This window comes from Cynocephalus volans, chromosome 2 (genome assembly GCF_027409185.1).
Source record: "Cynocephalus volans isolate mCynVol1 chromosome 2, mCynVol1.pri, whole genome shotgun sequence".
NCBI classification, from domain to species: Eukaryota; Metazoa; Chordata; class Mammalia; order Dermoptera; family Cynocephalidae; genus Cynocephalus; species Cynocephalus volans.
The window spans coordinates 212,136,033-212,161,801 of record NC_084461.1 but is presented as its reverse complement, the minus strand read 5'-3'; the positions used below and the strand labels follow the sequence as shown (position 1 = coordinate 212,161,801).

The 25,769-nt window shown below is 46.6% G+C and overlaps 1 protein-coding gene across 1 annotated transcript in view; it reads left to right on the top strand.

Moving 5' to 3' along the window:
• Positions 1–25,355, top strand: part of ADCY1 (adenylate cyclase 1) — a 125,014-nt gene extending 99,659 nt beyond the window's left edge. Inside the window, exons 13-20 of the mRNA XM_063087523.1 lie at positions 84–337; positions 665–791; positions 14,695–14,811; positions 15,140–15,286; positions 15,890–15,988; positions 20,523–20,637; positions 22,705–22,829; positions 25,065–25,355. Coding sequence (XP_062943593.1) covers positions 84–337; positions 665–791; positions 14,695–14,811; positions 15,140–15,286; positions 15,890–15,988; positions 20,523–20,637; positions 22,705–22,829; positions 25,065–25,355 — 1,275 coding nt within the window. The remainder of the gene's footprint in view (positions 1–83; positions 338–664; positions 792–14,694; positions 14,812–15,139; positions 15,287–15,889; positions 15,989–20,522; positions 20,638–22,704; positions 22,830–25,064) is intronic.
• Positions 25,356–25,769: the final 414 nt, after the last annotated feature.

Sequence of the window (25,769 nt, the reverse complement as noted above, 5' to 3'; positions counted from 1 at the left end):
TGAGCAGAGGGGCACCTGAGCATCCTGAGGGGCTGCCGGCCCTCGCCGGCCTTTCTTCAGCACCCATGCCCCTTACTTTCCAGGTGGGCTGCCTGCCCTGGGCCTGGAGCTCCAAGTACAACAGCTCCCTGGTGGTCCTCTCGGCTGGTGGCCGGCGCACGGTGCTGCCTGCCCTGCCCTGCGAGTCTGCACACCACGCCCTGCTCTGCTGCCTGGTGGGCACCCTCCCGCTAGCCATATTCCTGCGGGTGTCCTCCTTGCCCAAAATGATCCTGCTCTGTGGGCTGACCACGTCCTACATCCTCGTTCTGGAGCTCAGTGGATACACCAAGGCTGGGTAAGTGTGACATCAAGATCCAGGTGGGGATGTTGTAAGTTCCAAGGACAGAGCCGTGTATTACAGTCTGCCAATGGGAATGCTAATGCTTTCAGGACTAGCTGTACACAAGACTTTTAGTTTGGTGGCTCCTCCATTTCTCCACTTCAGCCCAAATTCTAGCAAGGCCTTGGATTTCCCAAGGGAAGTGGCTCTCCGCCTGGTCAGTCCCAGCGGGCCCAGGTGTCCTCACCCTGGGGGCTACTTTCTGGGCGGTTCTCAGGTTTGACGGCCAAGTCTTGCCCTGGGCATTTGGTGCTGACTCGGGTTTCTCCTCATCTCCCTCAGGGGCGCTGCGGTCTCGGGGCACAGCTACGAGCCCATCATGGCCATCCTGCTGTTCTCGTGTGCGCTGGCCCTGCATGCCAGGCAGGTGGACGTCCGGTTGCGGCTGGACTACCTCTGGGCTGCACAGGCAAGATGAGCCCTTTCTGCTTCCTGGGGGTGGGGGACGGGGGTCAGAGGGGGCCTGGCCCAGACTTGGGGCTCAGACACCAGATGGGCACAGCCAGAGTGCGGCCAGGAGGAACCGGTAACCAGGACCCCCGTGGAGGCAGGAGCACCGAGGGCGTCCATTGTCTTCTGGCAGCGGGACGGGGTGCCGACACGCCTGCTGAAGTGGGGGGGTGTAGACTTTTCCTCAATCCCGAGGCCGAGTGGGCAGTGGCTGTGCAGTCGAGTGACGAAGACCTTGGTCAACAGTAGCAGGGATGACAAAGGTTGGGCGTGGTGTCAGGCAGTGTTTTTCCTGAATTCCAGCAGCTCCACATAGGGTCTTTGTGACTTTGGCTGGCGACCGGCCAAGCTCTATATTCCTCTCCAGCAGCTGAATGGAGTGAGAACCTAATCCAGGTGTGCCAGACACAACTGAAATTCTCTTCCTGATGCACTTGGGCCTGGCACAGCTCCTCATGTGACAGCCCCGCCACCTGGGACAGTCCCTGAGGATGCTCCATGGAGGGCTGTTTTGGGATGATCTCTCTGTAAAGGAGAGGCAGGAGGGGTGAAGGGTAGGTGTGAGGGGGCCTCTGGAAGCAAATTGCTTCTCCGACAAAAAAAATGAGAACAGTTGTTTTCTCTAGTTTTTATTAACCTCAAAAAGACAGAAGTGACTAAGTACATTCCTGTTAGCACACAGGGCAGGATGCACATCTAAGGTAATGGAGAATTGTTAGGTTGCATTGGGCAACCATGGAGTACGTATACATACACACACATGCACACTATGGGTATATGTGTATATCTATATATGTACACACAGATATACACATGCATAGTATGTATATATGTATATCTATCTATATACATACAAGCACACTGTGTGTATGTGTATATCTATATAAGTACACACAGATACACGCACAGTATGTGTTTCTGTATATCTATATATGTACACACAGATACAAGCACACTGTGTGTATGTGTATATCTATTTACATGCACACACAGATATACACGTGCACAGTATGTATATATGTATATCTATCTATATACATATACATATACAAGCACACTATGTGTATATATATATATATATATCTAGGTACACACACAGATACATGCGCACTATGTGTATACATCTATATACGTGCAAACAGACACACACACACTGTGTATATGTATATCTGTGTACACACACAGATACACACATGCACACTATGTGTATATATATCTATCTATTTATATACATGAATACACAGATGCCAGGTGAAAAAACCTGGCTTTATTGAGACATCCATCACATAACAAAATTCATTCACGATATAATTCAGTGGTTTTCATTATATTCAGAGTCCTGCAACCATCACCATAATCAATTTTAGAACATTTTAATCTCCCCCTTAAAGAAGCCCCATCCCCATCATCTCATACTCCCCATCTCTCCTTGACCCCCAGCCCTGGGCAGCCTGTTCGCTTTCTGTCTCTGGGTTTGCCCATTTCGTTTATTCTATGATCTGTATATTAAGTCAGTGTCTGTTCTGAGTAAAAGACACTCCGACGTGCTGCCAGGTAACTAACCTTGCAAGCGGGGGACCCTCTGACTGCCATGGGGCCTGTGGTCTGCAGCTGTCTTCATCACACACCTGGATTCCAGTTCCAGGCAGGTGGGGCCCACTGAGATCCCATGCCTCTTGGCTCCTCCCCACGGGGGAGTGGTGTTGACATGTCACCCGTTATTGGCAGGGCCGCCTGGGCTGAGCAGACCCCAATTCCTGTTATGGACTGGGAGGGGTTGGGGGTGGGGAATGCATGGGGGACACATCTGAACCTGACTTACCCCCTGGAGGGACTTGGGCTGCAGTGGGGAGGCAAGATGTCCAGACATGGGCGTTGCCCGAGAGAGCCTGATTGCAGCCATAGGAGCGGGTCCACGGAAGCAATGCCAGGGGGTACTGGGAAGAACTGGTCTTTCTCTGTGCCCCATCAGATGCTTAAAATTTTACCGTGGAGTGATGAGGGGCCGGGGTTGAGGGAAAAGGGACAAGGAATATGGCAGAAGGAGGGGACACTCAGCAGACACCATATGGGGAATCACAGCCCAAACACAGGGGCCAGGGTCCCTGCCAGGGCCCCCCTTCTTTGTGAGCAGCAGAGACTGACATGGCCCCAAAGCCATGATAGGATCTGAGCTACGTCCCTAAAGGTGGCCTAATGGTGGACTGTGAAATGGAGTCATGATGGCAGGTGGGAGCCGTGGTCACCTGCAAGGCCATTGGGAGAGCATCTTGCATGGTCATGGGGCCATTGAGAGGGCACCTTGGCAGTGGTCCTGTGGGGCCTGGCCTCGGTTGGCCATCGGGGGAGGGGCAGAGGAATTCGTCTTTGGTGGGCACTGTGTGTGCATTGCTCAGTCTGGGCTGAGAGCGGAGGGCACACTCCAATCCAGTGAGGTCAAGAGCCGCACCATAAGGTAATGGAGAAGAGCTGCTTTAGGACAGGCTGTGCCCATGAACTTGGTCTTTGTCCAGCTCTGCCTGGCTATCCAGGTTAATCCAGCTGGTGGGTCCAGTGAGATATGATGACCAGGCTGTTAGCTGGCCAATCTGGTTTAAGATCTTTTAGTTGTCAGTACAAACTAAATGCTTGAGAAGAATGGACTTAAGATGAGCTAGGAAGACTGAAACAATCTGGCCAAGAAGAATTGGGGTTTTTTGGTTATTTACTGGGGTACTCATTTGGCTTTTTAACTTTGAGCAAAGTTGAGGCCTTGGTAGTGACTCTTCCAGTCTGGAGATGTCCCCCAGGGAAGATATTTTTCCTTATCTGGGTTGGCATGGCCTTTTCTTGGCTTTGGTGTCCCTTTCAATGTTTTTATATATTTTTTTATTTTTTTATTTTTTTTATTTTTTATTTTTTATTATTTATTTATTTATTTATTTTTTTAAATTTTATTTTGTCGATATACATTGTGGCTGATTATTGCTCCCCATCACCAAAACCTCCCTCCCCTCCCCTCCCTCCCCCCCAACAATGTCCTTTCTGTTTGCTTGTCGTATCAACTTCAAATAATTGTGGTTGTTATATCTTCTTCCCCCCCCCCGGTTTGTGTGTGTGTGTGTGTGAATTTATATATTAATTTTTAGCTCCCACCAATAAGTGAGAACATGTGGTATTTCTCTTTCTGTGTCTGACTTGTTTCACTTAATATAATTCTCTCAAGGTCCATCCATGTTGTTGCAAATGGCAGTATTTCATTCGTTTTTATAGCTGAGTAGTATTCCATTGTGTAGATGTACCACATTTTCCGTATCCACTCATCTGATGATGGGCATTTGGGCTGGTTCCAACTCTTGGCTATTGTAAAGAGTGCTGCGATAAACATTGGGGAACAGGTATACCTTCGACTTGATGATTTCCATCCCTCTGGGTATATTCCCAACAGTGGGAGAGCTGGGTCGTATGGTAGATCTATCTGCAATTGTTTGAGGAACCTCCATACCATTTTCCATAGAGGCTGCACCATTTTGCAGTCCCACCAACAATGTATGAGAGTTCCTTTTTCTCCGCAGCCTCGCCAACATTTATCGTTCATAGTCTTTTGGATTTTAGCCATCCTAACTGGGGTTAGATGGTATCTCAGTGTGGTTTTGATTTGCATTTCCCGGATGCTGAGTGATGTTGAGCATTTTTTCATATGTCTGTTGGCCATTTGTATATCTTCCTTAGAGAAATGCCTACTTAGCTCTTTTGCCCATTTTTTAATTGGGTTGCTTGTTTTCTTCTTGTAAAGTTGTTTGAGTTCCTTATATATTCTGGATATTAATCCTTTCAATGTTTTTAAATGGAATATTTGACCCTGCTGTGGGATTCTCCATCTGGTGACACCCCCCAGTAACACCTCATATGACTCAGCAGCAAGTTCAGAGCAGTGGCAAGTCTGGGCCCTCCTGTGTGTGTCTCCAGGGAGGGGCTGCCTAAATGGAGCACGTTGATGTGTTTGTCCACTGAAACGTAACAAGAAACACTGCTGCACTTTCCTGTAACCCCAGCAAAATGTGGAACTTTTTAGATTTTGTCTGTTACCCTCTGGACATTTGGGCAAGTTGTGCAAACATCAGAGTGTCTCAAACTCTTGCAAAATTGCCAGGCCAAAGACAAGGTGGGTTAATTATTTATGAAGACCAGATTGGTTGTACAAACCTGCATAAACAGACGTGCTTTTCCCCTCTGACAACATCCCCAACCTCTTCATCTTTAACTATTGGGATGTTTTTGTTCCAGTGTTTTCATTCTTTTTTGAACTCAGTAGATAACCACCATGACAATTAAATTTCGATGTTTATGCTATTTACTATCAATGCAGTTAGGACAACTTATTTCTCTACCAACAAATGCTTAATGGGAGGGTAATTCCCATTTTGCAATTGCCATCATTAACATGTACAGGGAAGGTTGCCTAGAGTCTGGCAATGGTGCAGACCTGAAATACCTGGTAGTGGAAGCTGAGTTAGAGACCTGGTTGCATCCTTTCTTTGGTCATTTATCTTCTCAAGCATGCATTTCTCCACACATGTGACAGCAACACTGTCCCACAGGGTCATCAGGAAGTTCACATCACACAAGCTGCGGTCATGCTTCTCGGATGCTGACATGCATTAGTTGTCATTCTGTTCCCTGTTTCTGGCAGTAGATTTCCTTTCTGAGCTGTGGAGGATCACATCGTCACAAACAGCTTTCACTGGGGGACAAATGATTCCTGATAAATCACAGCTGTATTCTGCAGCACACTGTTGTGGAAGCCAAACCTTGATGAGGAACCTCAGGACCCCATGTGCAGTAAGGTCCCCCACTCACTGGAAACAAGACCCTTTATCCATCCAGCAAGTGCACATGCAGCCTCTGGTGGGCTGCCCCTCTATACCTGTGCACATAGAGTTAACACCTGCCTCCATCTAACAGGCACTTATTGAACACCTGAGGTATACCAGGCCCTCTGCTGGAGACACTCATGTGACTGGGTTGTTGCTACCCCAATTAAAAGGTTTCAGTATGGCTCAATTCTGTTAATATGGTGAATTATATTGGTTTAACTTTCAAAATCAAATCAATAAATCTTCCATTCTAGGATAAACCTTACTTGGTCATGACATATTACCAATTTTATATATTGTTGGGTTCAGTTTGCTAAAAATTTTGTTAAAATATTTGCATCTGTGTTCATGAAGGATATTGTTCTGTAGTTTTCTTATAATGTCTTTGTCTGGTTTTGGTATCAGATTATGCTGGCTTCATAGGATGAGTGGAGAGTATTCTTTTCTGGGAGAGTTTGTATAGGATTGGTACTGTTTCATCCTTAAGTATTTGGTAAACTGAAGTCCTCTGGCCCTGGATGTTTTTCTTTTCTTTTTTTTTTTTGGTGAGGAAATTTTTAACTAAAATTCAGTTTCTTTAAAGATATAAGGCTATTTAAGCTTTCCATTTCTTTTTGAGGTAGCTTTGGAAGTTTGTATCTTTCCCTGAAAGTTGTCGATTTTATTAACTAAAATTGGTTTTAACATTCTCTTGTTATCCTTTTAATATTTATAAAAACTGATCTTTATTATCTAATTTCTTCTGATTACTTTGGGTTTAATTTACTCTTATTTTTCTAATTTCTTAAGGTGATTTGAGACAGACCTTTCTTTTTTTCTAATGTAGGTGCTTTCTGTTATAAATTTTCTTCTAAGTACTACTTTAGCTGAATACCACAAATGTTGATGTTATATATAGTCTCATTTTCATTTAGTTCAAAGTACTTTCTAATTTCTCTTTTGATTTCTTCTTTGAGCCAAAAGTTATTAAGAAGTATGTTTTTAGTTGAAAATAACCCAGAGATTTTTCTGTTATTGACTTCTTACTTAATTATATTGTGGGCAAAGACATACTTTGTATGATTTGAATCCTTTTAAATTCCTTGAGATTTGCTCTATTGTCCATATTCCATGTCCCGTTTCTGTTGCTGTTGGATGATGTGTTTTATAAATGTCAATAAAGTCAAGTTGGTTGATAGAGTTCTTAATCCCTTATTGATTTTCTGTCTAGTTGTGCTATCAATTTTTTTAGAGAGGTGTTGGAATCTCCAACTATAATAGTGGGTAGAACTTCTTGCAGTTCTGTCAATTTTTGCTTTATGTATTTTGATGGTCTGTTATTAGGAACATAAATGTTTAGGATTATGTCCTCTTGATAAATTGACTCCTTTACTACCTATTAGAATTATAGGAAGATCCTCTTTTTCTCAGGAAGTATACTTGGCTCTGCAGTCCACTTTGTCTGATATTAATATAAGTAATCCAACTGTCTTATATCTTTTTCATCATTTTACTTTTAACCTATTTGTGTCTTTTGATTCAAAGTGGATTTTTTGTAAGCAACCTACAATTGTATCTTCCTTTTTTATCTACTTTATAAACCTCTACCTTTTAATTGAGCTGTTCAGGACATATACAATGTAAGGATTGAGGTGGTTTTATTTTAATGTACCATCTTGCTGTTTCCTGTTTGTTCATCTGTTTTTGTTTCCCTTTTCTTCCTTTTCTGCCCATTTTGAGGCTAATTACTTATTTTTATTATTCCACTTATTTTTCTTTGTCTTATTAGCTACACCTCTTTATTGTAGTATTTTAATGGGTACTTATCATAGTCTATTTGTGAATGATATACCACCTCACACATAGTCTAGGAACTTTACAACAGAATATGTCTGCAGTGGACTGAATGATTGGATTCCCTCAAAACTCATATGTTAAAATCCTAACCCCCAGTGCGATGGGATTAGGAGACAGAGCCTTGGGGAGGAAATTAGGTCACGAAAGTAGAGTCCTGATGAATAGGATTAGTACTGTTATAAAAGAGACCCCAGAGAGTTCTCTTGCTCTCTTTCTGCCATATGAGGGCACAATGAGAAGTTGGCCACCTGTAACCAGGAAGCAGGTCCTCATCAGAACTCAACCCTGCTGGCACCCTGAGCTTGGACTTTCCTGCCTGCAGAACTGTGAGAAGTAAGTGTTTGCTGTTTAATCCACCTAGTGGATGGTAATTTGTTATAGCAACCCAAACTGACAAAGTCCATTTCTCCCATCCCAGGTTTTTGCTATTATCATTATAGATTTTTATTTGCACCTGTGTTACAAATCCCCAAATATATTTTATTGTTTCTATCATAAACATTAAATTATATTTTAAAGATATTTAATAAGAAGATTTTAAAATTTCCCACACAGTTATGATGTCTGGTGCTTTTCATTGTTCTTTGTAGATCCAGGTTTCCATTTAGTATCACCTTCCTTCTTCCTGAAGGACTTGCTTTAATAGGTCTTGCAGGTCTGTTGGTGATTAATTCTTTCAGCTTTTGTATGTCTGAAAAATCTTTACTTTGTCTTCACAGTTGAAAGATTTTTTTTTCTGGGTATAGGGTTCTAGATTGATATCTTTTTTCATTTCAGTATAGTGGTCCCCCCCTTATCCGTGGGGCATATGTTCTACCACCCCCAGTGGATACCTGAAACTGGATAGTACTGACCCCTTATACATGATGCTTTTTCCTATACACACATAGCTATGATAAATTTAATTTATACACTAGGCACAGTAAAAAATTAACAATAATAACAAAATAGGACAATTATAACAAGATACTGTAATAAAAGTTATGTGAATGTGGTCTCTCTCTCTAACTATCTCATTGTACTTTGCTCATTCTTCTTGTGATGGTGTGAGATGACCCAGTGCCTACATGATAAGATGAAGTGAGGTGAATGATGTAGACATTGTGATGTAGTGTTAGGATACCACTGACTTTTTATTTCTGAATCTGTGTAACCATCCCTTACTTGCCATATATGGCTTGATGTCACTTATTTCAGGGGTTCCCTTGCTGAAGTATTTGTATAGGCTCAGTGCTTTCTGGAGCAACACATTGCCACCAATTGGAACATGTTTTCTACTCACAAATTTAATGTGTTTTTCATCTTAACTAAGCTCTTATCATACACTGTGGCTGTTACTTTTGCAGTTTCAGGTGCTACAGCAAAACTAGCATGAATTACTTTTTCCTTCTTAATTTCATAGATAGATTCATTCTTACCATATATCTTAGCAACCTCGGCATATGTTTTTCTTTTTTTCCCCCTTTCCTTATTAGGTTGAGGACTTTCACCTCCTCACTTAAAGGAAGCACTTTATAGCTTTTCTTTGGCATATCTGATTTGCCATCACTACTTCTCTTGTGCTTTGGAGCTATTATTAAGTAAAATGAGGGCTACTTGGACACAACTACTGTGATACCATGACAGTTGATCTGATAACTGAGACTGCTACTGAGTGACTAACAGGCAGGTAGCATATACAGTGTGCATATGCTAGACAAAGGGGTAATTACATTTGGGGTGAAATGGGACAAAATTTCATCATGCTACTCGAGCAGTGCACAATTTAAAACTTATGAATTGTTTAATTTCTGAAGTTTTACACTTAATAATATCAGATTGTGGCTAACTGAAGCCGCAGAAAGTGAAACTGCAGATAAAGGGGACTAATGTACATTAAAGATGTTGTTCCACCGTCTTCTGTCTGGCATTGTTTCTGATGAGAAATCTGTTGTTATCTTTGTCTCTGTTTCTCTGTACGCATCATGTCTTTTTAATCTGGCTTTTTAAGATTTTCTCTTTATCATTGATGTTAAATGGTTTGATTAAATGTGCCTTACTGTAGTTTTTTTCTTGCTTCTTGTGCTTGGGGTTTGTTGAGTTTCTTGGATCTATGGGTTTATGGTTTCCATAAAATTTGGAAAATCTTAGCCATTATTTATTCCAATTAAAAAAATTTTTTTTTATCCATCTCTCCCCCCTTTCTCTTCTCTTTCTCCTCTTCTTCAGGGACTTCAGTTACACATGTATTGTGCCTTGTGAGGTTGTTCCACCTTTCACTAGTGCTTAGTTAATTTTTTGTTGTTCTTTTTTCTCTTCATGTTTCAGTTTTGATAGTTTTTACTGCTGAGTCTTCAAGCTTACTAATCTTTTATATTGAATTGTCTAATCTACTATTAATCCCAACAAGTATATTTTTCACCTTAGGTATTGTAGTTTTATAGAAATTAAATTTGGGTTTTTTAAACATATTTTTTGTCTCTACTTAACATGTTTCCTCTAGCTTCTTGAACATATGGAATACATCTATAATAAATGTTTTAATGTTTTTGTCTAATCCTATCAACTGTATCTAAGTCAGTATTGATTTATTTCTCTCCTCATTATGAGTTGTACTTTGTACTTTTTAGCATATCTTAATTTTTAGTGGGATTTAGATATTTTGAACTTTACTTTCTGGGTGTTGTATGTTCTTGTATTTCTAAATTTATTCTTGATCCTTTTTCTGGGACTTAGGTAAGTTACTTGGCAATAGTTTGATCTTTGGGTTTTTGCTTTTAACTTTTGTTAAAAAAAACAACCAGGAGAGCATTTATTCTAGGACTAATTTTGCCTGCTGTGAGGCAAAACTGTTTTCACTACTGTACCTGATGCCCAGTGATTAATAACGTTTTTCATTCTTGTCAGTGAGGGCAGGAACCATTCTCAGCATAATGTGAGCTTTGGGGTTTGTTCCTGAGTCCCTCTCTCCATGCCTGGTCCCACCCTCCTCCCTAGCTGGCAGTTTCCTTCTGGGATTGTGGTCCTGTGGTTTGAGAAGGGAGTAGAACTGGGAGCTGGCACCGGAGTGACCCCTGTCAGGCTCAGGATCCAAGCTCACCATGGTGGCTGGATAGGTAGAACAAAATGGACAAAATTGAATGGGAATTCACTGTTTAAAAAATAGTTCTTTGTGAGCACAGGGCAGGAACAGCCAGCTTAGTGCCATCTCATGGAAAGAGGCCTGGGGACTGAGTTGGCTGGGAGCTGGAGCCTTGCATTTGGCTAAAGCCCTGATTCAGGCCAGCATCCTGTCTGGGGGAGTCCTTGGCCACAACCAAGGCTGCTGGGCTCAGCCTGGACATCCAGACAGAGAGGAACCTTCAAACCAGTTACGAATAAGAGGAGCAGCTGAAGGAACTGAGGGTAGGACGTAGTGGGAGGGATTCTAGTCCTTCCCGCATGGCTGGTCTCTGGAGTGGACTAAGGACAGAACTAGGGACTCCAGACAAAAGATCCAGGGAGGGAGGTTTTCATTCAGCATAAGAACAGTTCTCCAGCAGCTTGAGAGTCTGAGGTTGGATGTGGCAGACTAGTACAGCAGTGAGCTGCCTGTGTTCAAGGAAAAGTGGATAAGTGCTCAAGTTGATGATGTAGACTGAATTCTTTAATTACCTTGGTGGTAAGATGACCTGTACCACTGTTTCCTTAAATGCTGATAATTGAGGGGAAAGCCTTTACATCAACTGGCTGGGAGCCACGGGCGAAGGTGACACATACATGTCCTGTACCTCCATGGTGGCATGGGAGGGTTGGGAGGCTGTTAGTGGGGTGGGGGCATGTTAGGGACCTAACTGCATTGGAGGGAAGGTGAGGGGAAAGTGGAAAGCATTCCCAGAGTGTGGCCTTGTGGAATCGTGCTCCCAGCCTGGCATTCTGAGGGCCAGGGTAGGTTTGCCTCAACAGCAAACATCCCCAGGAACCAGCAGTATTAATCAGCGAAAGTTTGCTTCTCTTCCCGCTACATGTCCAGTGTGGTTGAATGAGGGGACCACATTGTCATCATCCTCTAGGGGCCAGGCTGGTGGACACCAGAGTTTCCTCAGTCCCTGAGAGGGAATGGGGAATCGAGAGCTGGCTGCTGAAGGCGCCGGCTCAGAGGTGATACATGACCTTACTCGTCTTCAGGGGCACATGCATAGTCCCCTTCCTCCCTGGAAGTCAGTGATGAACATTAGGAACAAGTGGCCTAGAACTTTCAGGGAGGAGGGAGACCGCTGGTGTCAGTGGCAGGGGGACTCACTGGGTTGGGAAATGAAGGACCTCTGACAGCGTGGGGTCCCACACTACTGCCTGCCACCCCTGGGGTCAAGCCCTCTTGACAACAGGGGTGGTGGCTTCTGTGGACACGTGCAACCCCCATGGCCTGCATGGCCATCCTGGATCTAAGGGCTTGTCGTCTTGAGGGGCAGTGACACATGCAGAGACAGCACCATCTCTGACCCACGTGCTCTGCTCTTTACTTGGACAGTTGGCAGCATGTTTCAGAGGGCACCTCATGCTCAAGTGGAAATCAGTAAAAGGAAGGTAATGCGAAGCGATTCAACCCTGCAGTTAGCCGCAGGTAACCAAATTCCTCTACCTGGGAGCTGACTGCGCTTGTCGCAGTTGCTCCGTGTGCTTGGGAAAGTGTCTTTCCCTCTCTGTGCTTCCCCCAAAGGAGGTGGTTCTCAGAGCTGAGGTGCCCCCAAAGAGGGCGTGGCCCTCCTCCCAGGGGTCAGGGATGATTCAGTGGGTTTTGGAAGAGAATATCAGAAAATCTGCAGTGATTGTACCTGAAAATTAAGAAACGTACTTTCCTGATACCAAAGCATGAACTGGCATTAGAGATCCAGCTCTGGCCAGATGCCTGTGTCTCTTGCCCAAGGGAGGCAGAAGGTCACTTCCCAAGCAGAGCGAGGCCAGGGCCACCCTTGCGTGGCTGTTTCCTTGTAGTGGATGTGCTGTTGATTCAGGTGCTGGGTTGGGGCTGCTAGATGGAATTCTGTGTTGGGGTGACTGTGGAGTCGCTTGAGGCACATGTTAGCACAGGAGGCAGTGGCCAGGTTATCCTGTTCGTTGTTTCATATTGTTCTCTTTCCCAAACAACAAGGGCCCCAGGTTGTGGCCTCCTCTGAGATGCCACATACCTGTCAATAGATGCACTTGGTCAATAACTTCTAAAACATGAGCACGAGCGAGAGGGGAAATGTGTTTTGAAAGAAACTGTTCCATAAAGAGACTGTCTTGAAAATAGAAATTGGATGTGTCTCTCCCACGTGATTTTGTTGTGAGGAATAATGTGCGTTGCCTTCAACGGCTCTTTCTTAAAAATATTTAGTTTCTTGTAAATCTTATAAACTGAGAATTTCAGTGGCTTTTCACTTTGTTTTTACTCGTTTATTTTATTTTCATTTTGTTTTTATTTTATATGTGACTTCTGCTTAGTTCATAAAAATAACTGTCACGGACATTTATCAGTTGAATTTCAGCAAGAACCATTGCATCTGTGAATGGATTAAAACAAATATGATGATTTAGGAAGGACAGCGACTCCAATAGCCCTAAATTCAAATGTAGAAATAAACAGAATTTAGAACCAAATCTCTTCATCACAATGTGATAAACCAAGATTTTGTTTTCAATCAAAGCTTATTCAATTACATTGCTTTCACTGAAATATTATTAACATTAACAGTGGTATCTTGGAGGGTGCAAAATTTTTGTGCCACTAATAAAACAAAACTATTATTTAAAAAAGCATTATTTCCTTGCTCTTTATCTCACCCTTTAAAAGCTTTTCTTTTGTGTCTATTAGAGCATAACCTGTTAACACGGAATTAATAATATGTGTCATACGGAGAGGTGCATGTTCAGATTGTCACTATTAATAGGAATGTGAAATGAAAAGAGCCTTGGAGACAAAAGAGGCCCTGACTTTTGAGCAGGACCCAGAATGAGGCCCGTGCGGTATATGGAGGCTTCTGCCCATCCCTGTGCCCGGACATCGACTGCACGGAGCAGACTCATGCTATTGTCCGACATTGGCTGTGGTCCTGTCCTGCTGTCTGCAGAGCCTGGCTTCAGCCCATCTAGGTGGCTAGCACCTGGCTGTGGTCTGACTGGCTGGTTATGGCCCTTGGGTTTCTTTTGTCCCTGTCTGCTGCCAGTCTACCTCTCTAAGCAGCAGGGTAAACACATCCTGTCATCATCTCTGTGGGTCACGCTGACTCACCACATTGTCTTCCCAGAGGACAGCTGCTGGGGAGGCCCAGGGCTCCATCCTGCCCTGCTCAGCCTGGCCTCCCACCCCATGGTCAGGGGGCCCTCAGGCCTCCCCCTTGTGGCTCAAGGTTTCCTTGCGAATCTCCGCTTCTTGATTTTAACTGGTAGAATCATTACATGGAATCTAGTGACATGTAATTGGTCAACTCAGCCGTAACAATTATAATACCACCAAAAATAGGCCACACTTTTTAGGCTTACCAGGCAGCATGCCCTCTCCCTAAGCCCTTGTTAAGTCCAACCCTGGAATGGTACCTCTGAAAATGGGTATTCTATGCCAGTTTTATGATAAGGAAACTGTAGCACAGAGACATGCACCTGCTGGTCATGTCACTGGCCACCACATGGCTGAGCAGGATGTGAATCAGCTGTGCTGGTCTCTGAGCCTTGGTTTTTGGTGGCCAGGACTCAACAAGGGCATCATTATGTGATTTCTACATTCGAGGGTTTGGTGCCTCCATAAATGTTCACACTTTGAATGTTCCCCAAGCCAAGCTCCTCTCAGGGCTGGGTTTTGTGCAGAGGACAAATAGTGATGCCAGTGGCCTCCATGGGCCCTCAGCACCTTGCCCATGGTGCCTCTTGAACGCTTGCGGTGGCCCTGTGGTGTGGCCCTCACTGTGGGTGTAGTCAGTCTCTGCAGGGCCCTACAACCATGGTAAATGAGCTGGCACTCTCTGCTCCTGCCATGCAGATGGGACGGTAACCTCACAGATGTTTGTGGACCAGTGTGGACCGGTCACTCTGGTGGGGAGGAGGGACAGGAGCAGGTGTAGACCTTCAGTCGACCTGGAGTCCCATTTGGAAGATTGAGAAAGAAGCGTGTGGTTGGGGGCATCTGGAGGCAGTGTGAATGGGGGGGACTGACCAAGGCTCCCAACCCTCCAGGCAGAAGAGGAGCGAGAGGACATGGAGAGGGTGAAGCTGGACAACAGGAGGATCCTCTTCAACCTCCTGCCAGCCCACGTCGCACAGCACTTCCTCATGTCTAATCCGCGGAACATGGTGAGCACGTGTCCCACTCGGCACCATGTTCTGCTTGCTGCCATAACAGGGCCACAGGTCTGTAGCTGCAGGCCCAGCTCAGAGTGGCTTCTCGCTGTTTCTCTCTGCTTCCATTGCAAAGTGGAGGTCCCTTATGGACTCAGCCCCCTGCTTGCCCCCCTGCCCATCCCCAAGGTCAGGGTGGAGTCTGGGTGACCAAAGCTCCTGGGACGTTGGGGTGACAGCTCTAAGTCATGGTGCCAGCCTGGTCCATCACCAGCCCTGGTAGGATAGCTGCTCTGGCTGCTCCCTTGGCGCTCAGCAGCTGACCCAGCCTTTGACCTTCCAGGACCTCTACTACCAGTCCTACTCCCAGGTGGGTGTCATGTTTGCCTCCATCCCCAACTTCAATGACTTCTACATCGAGCTGGATGGCAACAACATGGGCGTCGAGTGTCTGCGGCTCCTCAACGAGATCATTGCCGACTTTGATGAGGTGAGGGCCACGCTCAGGCTGGGGTGCCTCCTGCTTACGGGTGATGAGAATGTCCCTTCTCCTAACTAAATCCTTCTTGTGTCTGACAGTATGTCACATTCTCTGTAGATGGAATAGGGAGAAACAAATCCTGGGAAATGCATGCAGTGTCTCCTTCGGGGTCCAGATCAACTGTGACAGTAAAGAAGAGAGGCTCTTGATGAGGGACAGGACCACTGGGTGGGGGTGGGTGCCTGTCCTCTTTGTTGCAAATGTCAGAGCTTGGACATCCGCAGTGGACGGGGCTGAGTCACCTCATCTATAGACAGGAGGGTAGCACCTGCAGGCTCTGCCGCGGCCGGGTGCTGGGTCCGCCCTGCTGCCCCTGCCACTGGGGACGCCACTCTCCCTGGTGACCATGAGCTCAGCTGCAGGGACAGGATGTGTCCTGTACCATCCCTCCTCTTACAAGTGTACTCCTAGAATGTGTCTGGTGCCCACAACAGAGAAGACAGATCGCTTTCCAGAATGAGTTCGTCAGCTGTGCTGTTGCTCTTGCTGACGGCTGTGGTGACGTTTCTCAAATGTTATGTAATGTTTAACAGTTTTGTGTTTTAAACAAAGCTCATGGACAAAGACTTTTACAAGGACCTAGAGAAGATCAAGACCATCGGGAGCACCTACATGGCCGCGGTGGGGCTGGTGCCCACGGCAGGGGCCAAGGTGAGTACTGTCCAGGGCTGCCTGTTCGGGGACTGGGTCCTGGCCTGCCCCAGACTGCTCTGAGGCCCTAGGCAGGTCCGCACACTGGGGTTGGGCTTCCCTCCCCACTGGATTAGGGGAGCAGCTTGCAGGCGGTCTTGTCAGTGGCCGGCTGTCTCCAGGTGCAATCTCCTAGGGAAAACCAACACAGAGGCTAGTCACAGGGGCTTCCTCCAGGCCTGCCCCAGACCCCTCCCAGCCTGTAGATGAGGCCACTCAGCCCTGGCCACTGTGGATGTCCTGCCTGTGACCACTTTCCCTCCCCCATGACCCCCTCCCAGCCAGCTCAGCCCTCTCCCCACCAGCCTCCTGTCCTCTCTACCAGCCTGTTCCCTCCCCACCCCCCTGGACCACTGAATGCTCTCCTTTCCCACAGCAAGTTGTGAATAAATAAAAATAAATATTCTGAATAGATCTTTATCTGTTAAAGAAATTGAATCTAATTAATAATCTTCCAAAACAGAAAGCACCAGGCTCAGATGGGTTCATTGGTCAATTCTGCCACACACTTAAGGAAGAAATTATACCAATTCTCTACATTTTTTTCCGGAAGATGGAGGCAGAGGGAACACTTCCTATGAGGCCAGCGTCACCCTGACACCAAAACCAAAGACATCAAAAGAAAGAAAAATGACAGACCATCATTTCTCACGAATATAAATGCATAAATCTTCAACAAACACTAGCGAATTGAATCCAGTAATGAATAGAAATAATCGTACACCAGGAATGCTATAGTCGAATGTTCCTGCAAGCTTGTGTGGGAGCTTGATTTCCAGTTTGGCTGTGTTGAAAGGTGGGGCCTTTAAGAGGTGATGGGGTTGTGAGGACTCGTGAGTGGATTGATCCATTCTTCGAGTAATGAGTTAACAGTTTAATGGGTTGTCATGGGTGTGGAGAGCAAGTGAGTATGTTGACAAGGGTGCTCACCCAGCCCTGCACATGAGAACCTCTCACCACCTGCACCAAGACGAAGGCCCTCACCAGATGTGCTCCCTGGACCTTGGGCTTTCCAGACTCCGAACTGTAAGAAATAAATTTATTTTTCTTATAAATTACCAAGTTTCAGGTATTCTCTTATGAACAACAGAAACAGACTAATACAAAGACCTAGTTGCATTTATTCCAGATACGTAAGGTTTAACATTCCAAAATGAGTATGAAATTCACCATATCAACAGGATAAAGAAGAAAATCATATGATCCTACCAAATGATGCAGAAAAATCATGTAACTTTATTCAACACTCATCCTGATAAAAACTCTAGGTAAAGCAGGACTAGAGGGGAGCTTCCTTAACTTGATAAAGAACATGGGCAAAAAAAACCTACAGCTTAACTTTATACAGTTGTCCCTCAGTATTCTCAAGGGATTGGTTCCAGGACCCCTGTGGATACCAAAATCCTTTAATGTTCAAGTCCCTGATATAAAATTGCATAGTGTTTGCATATAACGTATGCACATTCTCCTGTTTAACTTTCAATCATCTCTAGATTACCTATAATACCTAATACAATGTAAATGCTGTGTAAATAGTTGTTATACTGTATTGGTTTTTTGTTTGTTTTTTAAATTGTTGTATTATTTTTATTGGTTTTTTTTCCCCCTCAAATATTTTCAATGTGTGGTTGGTTGAATCTGCAGGTGCGGAAACTGAGGTTGTGCAGGGCTTACTGTACCTGTTGGTGAGAAAGTAGATGCTTTCCCCCTAAGATCGGGAGCATGGCAAGGATGTCCCCTCTTACTGCTCATGTTCAACACTGTACTGAAAGTCCTAGCTAAAGCAATAAGAAAAGGAAATAAGAGACATACAGATTGGGAAGAAAGAACTGAAACTGTCTTTGTTTGCAGATGACATGACAGTATATGTAGAAACTCTTGAGAGAATCAACAGTAACAACAAAACAGAAACAAACTCCTAGGACTAATAAGGTTGCTGGATTCAAGGTTAATATATAAAAATCAGTTGCTTTCCTACATATCAGGAATGAACAATTGGAATTTAAAATTACAAACACAATAATATTTACATTAGTACCCCCCCCAAAAAAATACTAGGTATAAATCTGACAAAATGTGTGCAAGTTCTATATGAGGAAAGCTATAAAATTCTGATGAAAGGAATCAAAGAAGTGGGCTGGCCAGTTAGCTCAGCTGGTTAGAGGGTGGCACTGATAACACCAAGATCCAGGGTTTGATCCCTGTCCTAACCAGCCACCAAAAAAATCAAAGAAAAAAAAATTAAAAGAAGAGCTAAATAAATGGAGATATATCCAGTGTTCCTGCATAGAAGTCAGTATTGTTAAGATGTCAGGTCTTCCCAACTTGATATGTAGATTTAACATAATCCCAACCCAAACCTCACCAGTATATTTTTGTGATATTGACAAACTGATCCTACGTTTATACAGAAAGACAAAGGACCCAGAATGGCCAACACAGTGCTGAAGGAGAGGAGCAAAGCTGGAGACTGACACTGCCTGACTTCAAGACTCACTATCAGGCTACAGTAATCATCACAACATGGTATCCACATGCAAGAAACTGAATGTAGACACAGACCTGATGCCATTCACAAAAGTGGACTCAAAATGGATCATAGACCTCAATAAAAAACACAAAACTATGAAACTACTAGAAGATAACACAGGAGAAAAATCTAGATGAACTTGGGTTTAGCAACGAGTTTTTAGATACTACACAAGATGAGTGATCCATGAAAGAAAAAATTGGTTAAGTTGGACTTCATTAAAATTAAAAGATCCAACTCTGAAAGACATTGTTAAGAGAGTGCAAAGTTGAGCCACAGGCTGGGAGAAAGTCTTTGCAAATCACCTATCGGGTAAAGGACTTGTATCTAAAATATACAGAGAACCTTTAAAATTCAACAATAAGGAAAAAAAATCCCAGTTAAAAAGTATGCAAATAATCTGAATAGACACCTCCCCAAAGAAAGTATACAGATGCCAAATAAGCACATGAAAAGATGCTCAACGTCATGTGTCATCAGGGAATTGCAAATTAAGACAACACTGAGATGATACCTGTTAGAATGGTTAAAATCCCCAACCGTGATAATACTAAAGCTGGTGAGGATGTGGCGCTGCTGGAGCTCTTCGTTCATTGCCAGTGGGAATGCAAACTGGTGCAGCCACTTCGGAAGACAGTTTGACAGTTTCTTACAAAACTAAACATGCTCCTAGCACACGATCCAGCAGTTGTGCTCCTTAGTATTTACCCAAATGAAATGAAAACTTATGACTACTCAGAAACCTTCACATGCATATTCATTAGAGTATTATTCCTATCACCCAAAACTGGGAGTGCACAGGATATCCTTCAACAGGTAAATGGATGAACAAATTCTCTTACATCCATCAAATGGAATATTATTAGATGATAAAAAGAAATGAGCTACCAAGTCATGAAAAGACATGGAAGAACCTTAAATACACATTGCTACTTCAAAGAAACCAATCTGCAAAGGCCACCTGCAGTACCATTCCAACTATATGAAATTCTGGAAAAGGCAAAACTGTATAGAGACAGTAAGAAAAAAAAAAATTAGTGGTTGCTGGGGATTGGGGGGAGGGAGGGATGAAGAGGCAGAACACAGGATTTTTAGGGCAGTGAAACTGTTCTGTGTGATGTTCTTATGGTAGATACATGTCATTATGAATTTGTTAAAGCCTATACAATGTACAACACCAAGAATGAACCCTAATTTTAACTATGGGCTTAGGGTAATACTAATGTATCAATATTGGCTCATCCGTTGTAACAAATGTACCACAGAAAATGCACGTTGTTAACAATGGGGGGAACTCCCTGTGGGGAGAAAGGGGATATATACTATCTACTCAATTTACCTGTAAACCTAAAAAAGTATTTTAATTAAAAAAAAAATCATCCAAAAGTCTTTTAATTAAAAAAAAAATTAGTTCCCTAACTTTGAGGACTAATAAAACTTCCTTAAAAAAAATAAAAATTAGAAACCTTACAACTGTCACTATTTCACAAAAGAAAGGACCTTGTCACATACATACGCAAGGACATGGTCTGAGTGTCAAGGAAGAAAGTTGGCACTGCTCCCTAGCAGGTGTCTGCTGTCCCTGTTTTGCACCTTGGCAAGGGGTGGTGACACCGTTGTCCCAGCAGTAGTTTGGACACCTGGTCTCCCCCTTGCAGGGGATACCCCACCCCACTCCTGCAGAAGGGCTTGCCTGGGCTCAGACGGCTTCCGGGTGAGTCCTGTCTCTGCCCCTCAGGAGCCAGAGCCTTGGGCAGTCCCCTGCCTCTACCTCCATCTCCCACCTGTAGAATAGGATGATAAATGTGCCCTCAGCCAGCACCCAAAGCACCTGGAGTCCACGGGGCTGCTGTGTCGTTGACGTGGTAATCAAATCCCCAGTCCTGTGACTAGTGCGAGCTGGTCCCTTCCCCTCTCCTGCCCTGGCACCCCCAAACATAATGATCCCTGTCTGTTCACACCTAGGCTAAGAAGTCCATCTCCTCCCTCCTCAGCACGCTGGCCGACTTTGCCATTGACATGTTTGATGTCCTGGAGGAGATCAACTACCAGTCTTACAATGACTTTGTCCTCCGAGTCGGTACGTGGCTCTAGACCTGTCTAGTCACTCGATGTAGAACGGACATCCTGCACCCGCCTGGGAGCAGTGTCAGCCGTGAGGTTCCCTGGGCGGTGGGTGGTCTGCCTAGGAGCATGTTGTGGGGACGTGGAACATGTTGCCTCTGAAATCTGCCTGAGGGAGTGGGAGGCTCCAGAAAGTGACTTGGACTTGAAGACACTTCCTGCTCACGGAACACTTAGGAATCTGCCTTGTCCTAGAGACTGTCATTTGCACCTCTGAGTCCACACTCAGCTGGAGGAAACGCTCCTTTCTGTCAGCCAGCCCTGACAACACCTGCCGAGGCCGGTGGGCCACCCAGAAAGGGGTCTTAGCGGGAGCTGGGCCACGTGGACTCGGGCGTGTCTGTGGTCTCCTCTGGCCCCCTTCCCTCACCTGTGAAGTGAGGACAAAAAACCATGCGATGTCCAAGTTCTTCTCTAGATTTTACAAAACTGTAGTTTGTTGGGATTTTTTAAATCCTAAATTTGTTATTCTTGGAAAAGTAGACAATTTACCAGAAAAAGTCTTAGTAGGCTAGGATACAGTTAAACTAGAGATTTATGGTAGTTTATGATTGCTTTAGAATTGAAACATCTAGTGGCCTTAAAAACAAGTGTTGGAATATATCATGTATTGTTGTTAACCAGTCACCCTACTGTGAGATGGAGCACGAGAACAAATGAATATTTCTTACTGTCTCATCAAAAATAAAAATAAAATAAAAGCTGTTTGAGTATGAACAGAGGTAGGTAGAAGGTGGTCCACTTCTCAGAAGATGGAGTGCTGGTGTCCTTAAAAGCCAGCTCTGTCTCAGGCACGGGGCAGGGCTGGGCCTCTCCCCTCAAGCCTCATCCTGGCACTCGGGCTCCGATTAAGAGATGTATTCATCAGGACTGGAAACAGATCTGATGGTGAATTGGAGAAATTCTGTTTCTCACCCTCCTACAACAGAACCCACAGGCAGCCCTGCAGTGTGCGTCGGGGGCTGGTCACATGGTGGGGGATGAGGTTCTCTTGCACCCTTCTGCCCAGTGGGCTGGCACTGGCCCAGTCTCTTCCATGTGGGCAGGTGCATGCAGGGTTGGCAGAGGGGGCTCCTGAGTCCTCCCAGACCTGGCTCACACCCCTGTCCCCCAATGCTACTCGCCAGCCACGCCTGTCCCCACTGCCCAGGATTTCAGGGCAGTGGATGGATTTTTCAGCTAAGCTCAGAAAAATCTGTCCACAAGCTGAGAAAAGAGAAGGTTGAATGTGGCCTCAGCTTGGGCCAGAAAGCCCTGGTGGCAGGAGGCAGCCAAAAGTGCACTGTAATGATAATGAAAGCCCACCTGATGTCCTGCTTGAGCACAGGCTGGGGTCACAGGCTATTAAGGACTCCATTTACAGGAGAGGATCCCAGAGAGGGTGAGCACTTTGCCAAAGGTCCCACAGGGGTGATTCCACTGTGGCGCGCCTGGGTCTTGTGACGCTGTCCAGGTCTGCAGCTGCCCAGAGGCCAGTTGGACGCTGAACTACGGAAGGAGACAGGGTCCCCATTCCCTCCCTTCAGAGCAGCCCAAGGCCAGTTCTGGGACCCACACCCTAAAATAGCCACAGGGTCACATCCTGAGAAAAGGTCAGGAGCTGCTATTTTTCTGGAAAAGAGGATGCCCTTGGCATCCTGTGATCACAGAGACTGAAAGGTCAGACTTCTTAGTGGCTCCAGTGGCAGGACTCAGGCCAGGGGCCAGTGTTCCAGGAAATGGGGCTTTTCCTCAGGGTTAGGAATTGCGATCCACAGCCAGTGCTGGTCCACAGTGCAGTGGTCAGTGTTGTGAGGGTGTCACATAGGGGAGCCATGTGCAGGCAGTGGCTTGCGGCCCCCTCTCTGTGATGCTGGGAGACTGCTGCTTTAGGAAGGGGCCTGGTGCTAGGGGACCCTTAAAGACAAGATCCCGAAGGGAGCAGCCTTTTCTCCACCAGGAGCAGTGTCAGGTGCACTGGGTGGCTGGCAGGGTGAATTACACTTTTCCTGCTAATGACAGGCCATGTGTGGCTGTTTTCCAGGCATTAATGTGGGCCCCGTGGTGGCTGGAGTGATCGGCGCACGCAGGCCCCAGTATGACATCTGGGGGAATACAGTCAACGTGGCTAGTCGGATGGACAGCACCGGGGTTCAGGGCAGAATACAGGTCAGTTCAGCCAGAAATCCCCAGGGCATATGTGCCCATTCTGCAGGTGAGGAAACTGAGGCACAGGGGTCAAGGGGTGAGCCCCAGTCTGCAGCCAGGAAGCCCTGGGGCAGAGCTAGCTATGTGTCTTGGTTTGTCTGCTGCTGGAGGCATTATCCTGGTGGCAGTTTGATTTTGCTGTTTGGTCTGTCATGTGGCTGTGGGGTTGGTCCCTAAATGGCAGGTGCAGAGTTGGGGGACACTGTGTGTTCCAGGGTTCTGCCACCAAGCCCGTGGCCTGGCTGCTCCACTTGCCTCCACCCAGCTGCCATCAGAGGTTAAAGCAGGGTTTGGGGGTGCCCACCTTATCTGAGGAACTTGTGGGCAGCCCAGGTGGGCTGAGAGCTGTGGCCGTGACACCTTGTAAGAGTCACTGGAAAGTTTCGAAGGCAGCTGCCTCTGCCTTTCATCAGCATGGAGGAGTGTTTCAGCTCTTGGGATTTCCCTTAAAACAAACGTGAAACTTGACCGAGCCCTGATGTGCATTGGGATAAAGCCCCAGGGGCACATGGGGCATATGAGGGGCCACTCAGCTCTGAGGCTGCCCCACCTGGGAACTGTAGGCCTCGGGGCTTCAGAGAGAAGGCTCTGTCCCCTGGTGTGTGACGGCAGCTGGTGTCTGGGACCCATGGGAATGGGGTGGTGAACGCTCAGTGTTTGGTAGGCAGGTGGGGATTCCCTCCTGCTGTGGGCAGGCCATGGGCTATGGGAAGGGTTGTCTGAGGTCTCCACTCTCAGCTGTCACCGTGCTGTGTCCCATTGGGCACTTTTTTTAAAAGTCTCACCTGTTTGTCCCATAGACCCTGGGAGAGATGGGCAGTTCCCCTAGTGTTTGAACAAGGCACTGAGATGCAGCACTCAGCTGAGAAGTCTCCAGGCTGGGCACCCCTTCTGTCCATCAGTCAAATGTTTGTTAGGTACCAACTCGAGGTTGGGTGCCTTAGTTGGTTCTTTGGGTTCAACGGTTTAGGGGACACGTAGACCAGAATCTTCATGGAGCTTTCCTCTCTTGCTTAGAACATAGACAGAGACTTCCAGGAAGCATTCTTGTACTTCTGGATAATTGTTTTTAAAAAACCTTAATTTTCTTTTATTGTGGTGAAATATACATAAGATTTATCATCTTAACCATTTTTAAGTGTCCAGTTGAGTGGCATTAAGTACTGTCACGTGGCTGTGCAGCCCTTACCACATTCATCTCCAGAACTTTGCATGGTATTTTTTTTAACATGGCCTTATGCCTGCCTTCTTCTGCAGCCTTCTTCCCAAACTGCTCACTCCCCCGGGGAGAGCTTCCCGGGAGCTCCGTCCTGTCTCCAGCCTGGGCGCAGCTCGGTGCTGGTGTTGCATTTCTAAGTTTCTAAACTGGGTTCTGAGCCTGCCACTGCCCTGTCTCCCCTGCCCCAAACTCGGGCTGCTCCTGTGGTCTCCCCTCCCTGCCAGGTCTCCCTGGCTGCTGGGCTGCCTGGAGATGTCACCCTTACCCACGCTGGGCCTGGGTCCTCCCTCCCCTGCCACCCTTCCCCAGTAATTCCAGGACATGAGAAGGTGAGCTTGGGATGGATTGAGTTGTTTTAACTAAAGAGGCCAGAGTTTGGATGACCACCTGTGAGGGGGAGGGACACAGGCAGGGGGAGAGGTGGTTCCAGGGTCCCTCCTCCACCCTAATGCAGAGAGAGAACAACCACGTCCTCTTCTGTTCCCAGGACGGTAACTGGTAGAAAGTACTTTCTCATCCTCTATCTGTCCTCTGACTTTGTCAGGTGGGAGTTCTTTGAGCTAAAACACCAGCTGGGAACCTGAGAGACAGAGCAGTTAAGTGATGCCCCTGTTCCCTCTGGGGAATTTGCTCACCACCCTCTATGTGCTGGGGACCCCACCTCAGGGTCCCTGGAGGCAGCCGCACCCGGGGCCTGAGAACTGGCTGGTTTGCACCCCCACCTGCGGTAACTGAGAGCGCCGTACCCAGTGGTGAGGCTGGAAGCTCTGGACTCTACTCTACCTCTGCCTCTCTAGCTGGTGTGGTACCTGCTGCCCCCTCACTCCATATGCCCCAACCCCAAAGACATCCATGGGCCAGTGGTCAGGGTGGGCAGGGACAGATGCAGGAGGGAATGAGGCACCGTGGGGCTCCTACCCCCAGAGGACCCCGCCTGTTGGCCGTGACCTAGAGTAACGTGCTTCCTCTGCCAACAGGTGACTGAGGAGGTGCACCGGCTGCTGAGGAGGTGCTCCTACCACTTCGTGTGCCGAGGCAAAGTCAGCGTCAAGGGAAAGGGTGAGATGCTCACGTACTTCCTAGAAGGCAGGACCGACGGGAGCGGCTCTCAGGCCAGGTCCCTGCTCTTGGAGCGGAAGATGTGTCCTTATGGGAGAGGCAGACGCCCCCCAGTGTGCCCTGCGACAGGCCCTCCGCTCAGGGCCGGGCCCGCCCCGCAGCCCACCGGCCAGTACCTGCTGTCTGCAGCGGCTGGGAAGGAGGCTTAGTGGAGTCCGCGCTGGCTGCTGGGGGCGCACACAGGGCAATCATGCTCCTGGAGCGACACAGGCCATGGCTCCAGCCAGGACCAGCTGAACCAGCAGAGCAGGGAGCCAGCACCAGGCTGGAGAAGGAGCACTGTCCAGGCGTGGCCGAGGGCCACGCAGACACAGCATGGCAGGGACTCGGGGAGGGGAGGACCCTGTCTGCAAAGACACCTGGGCTCTCGAGAGATGGGCCTGCTCTATCCCCCATTCAATGGCACAGAGGGGAACGTCTCTTCCAGCAGACCTGCCAGGTTTGACCAGGTGGGCGTCAGCGTCGGGACTTTGAGAACATCCTCCAGGGTTACAGGGGGAGCCATGGAGCTATGGCTGGCAGAGTGATCAGGGAGCCCGCCATGAGTGTGCCCCAAGATAGCT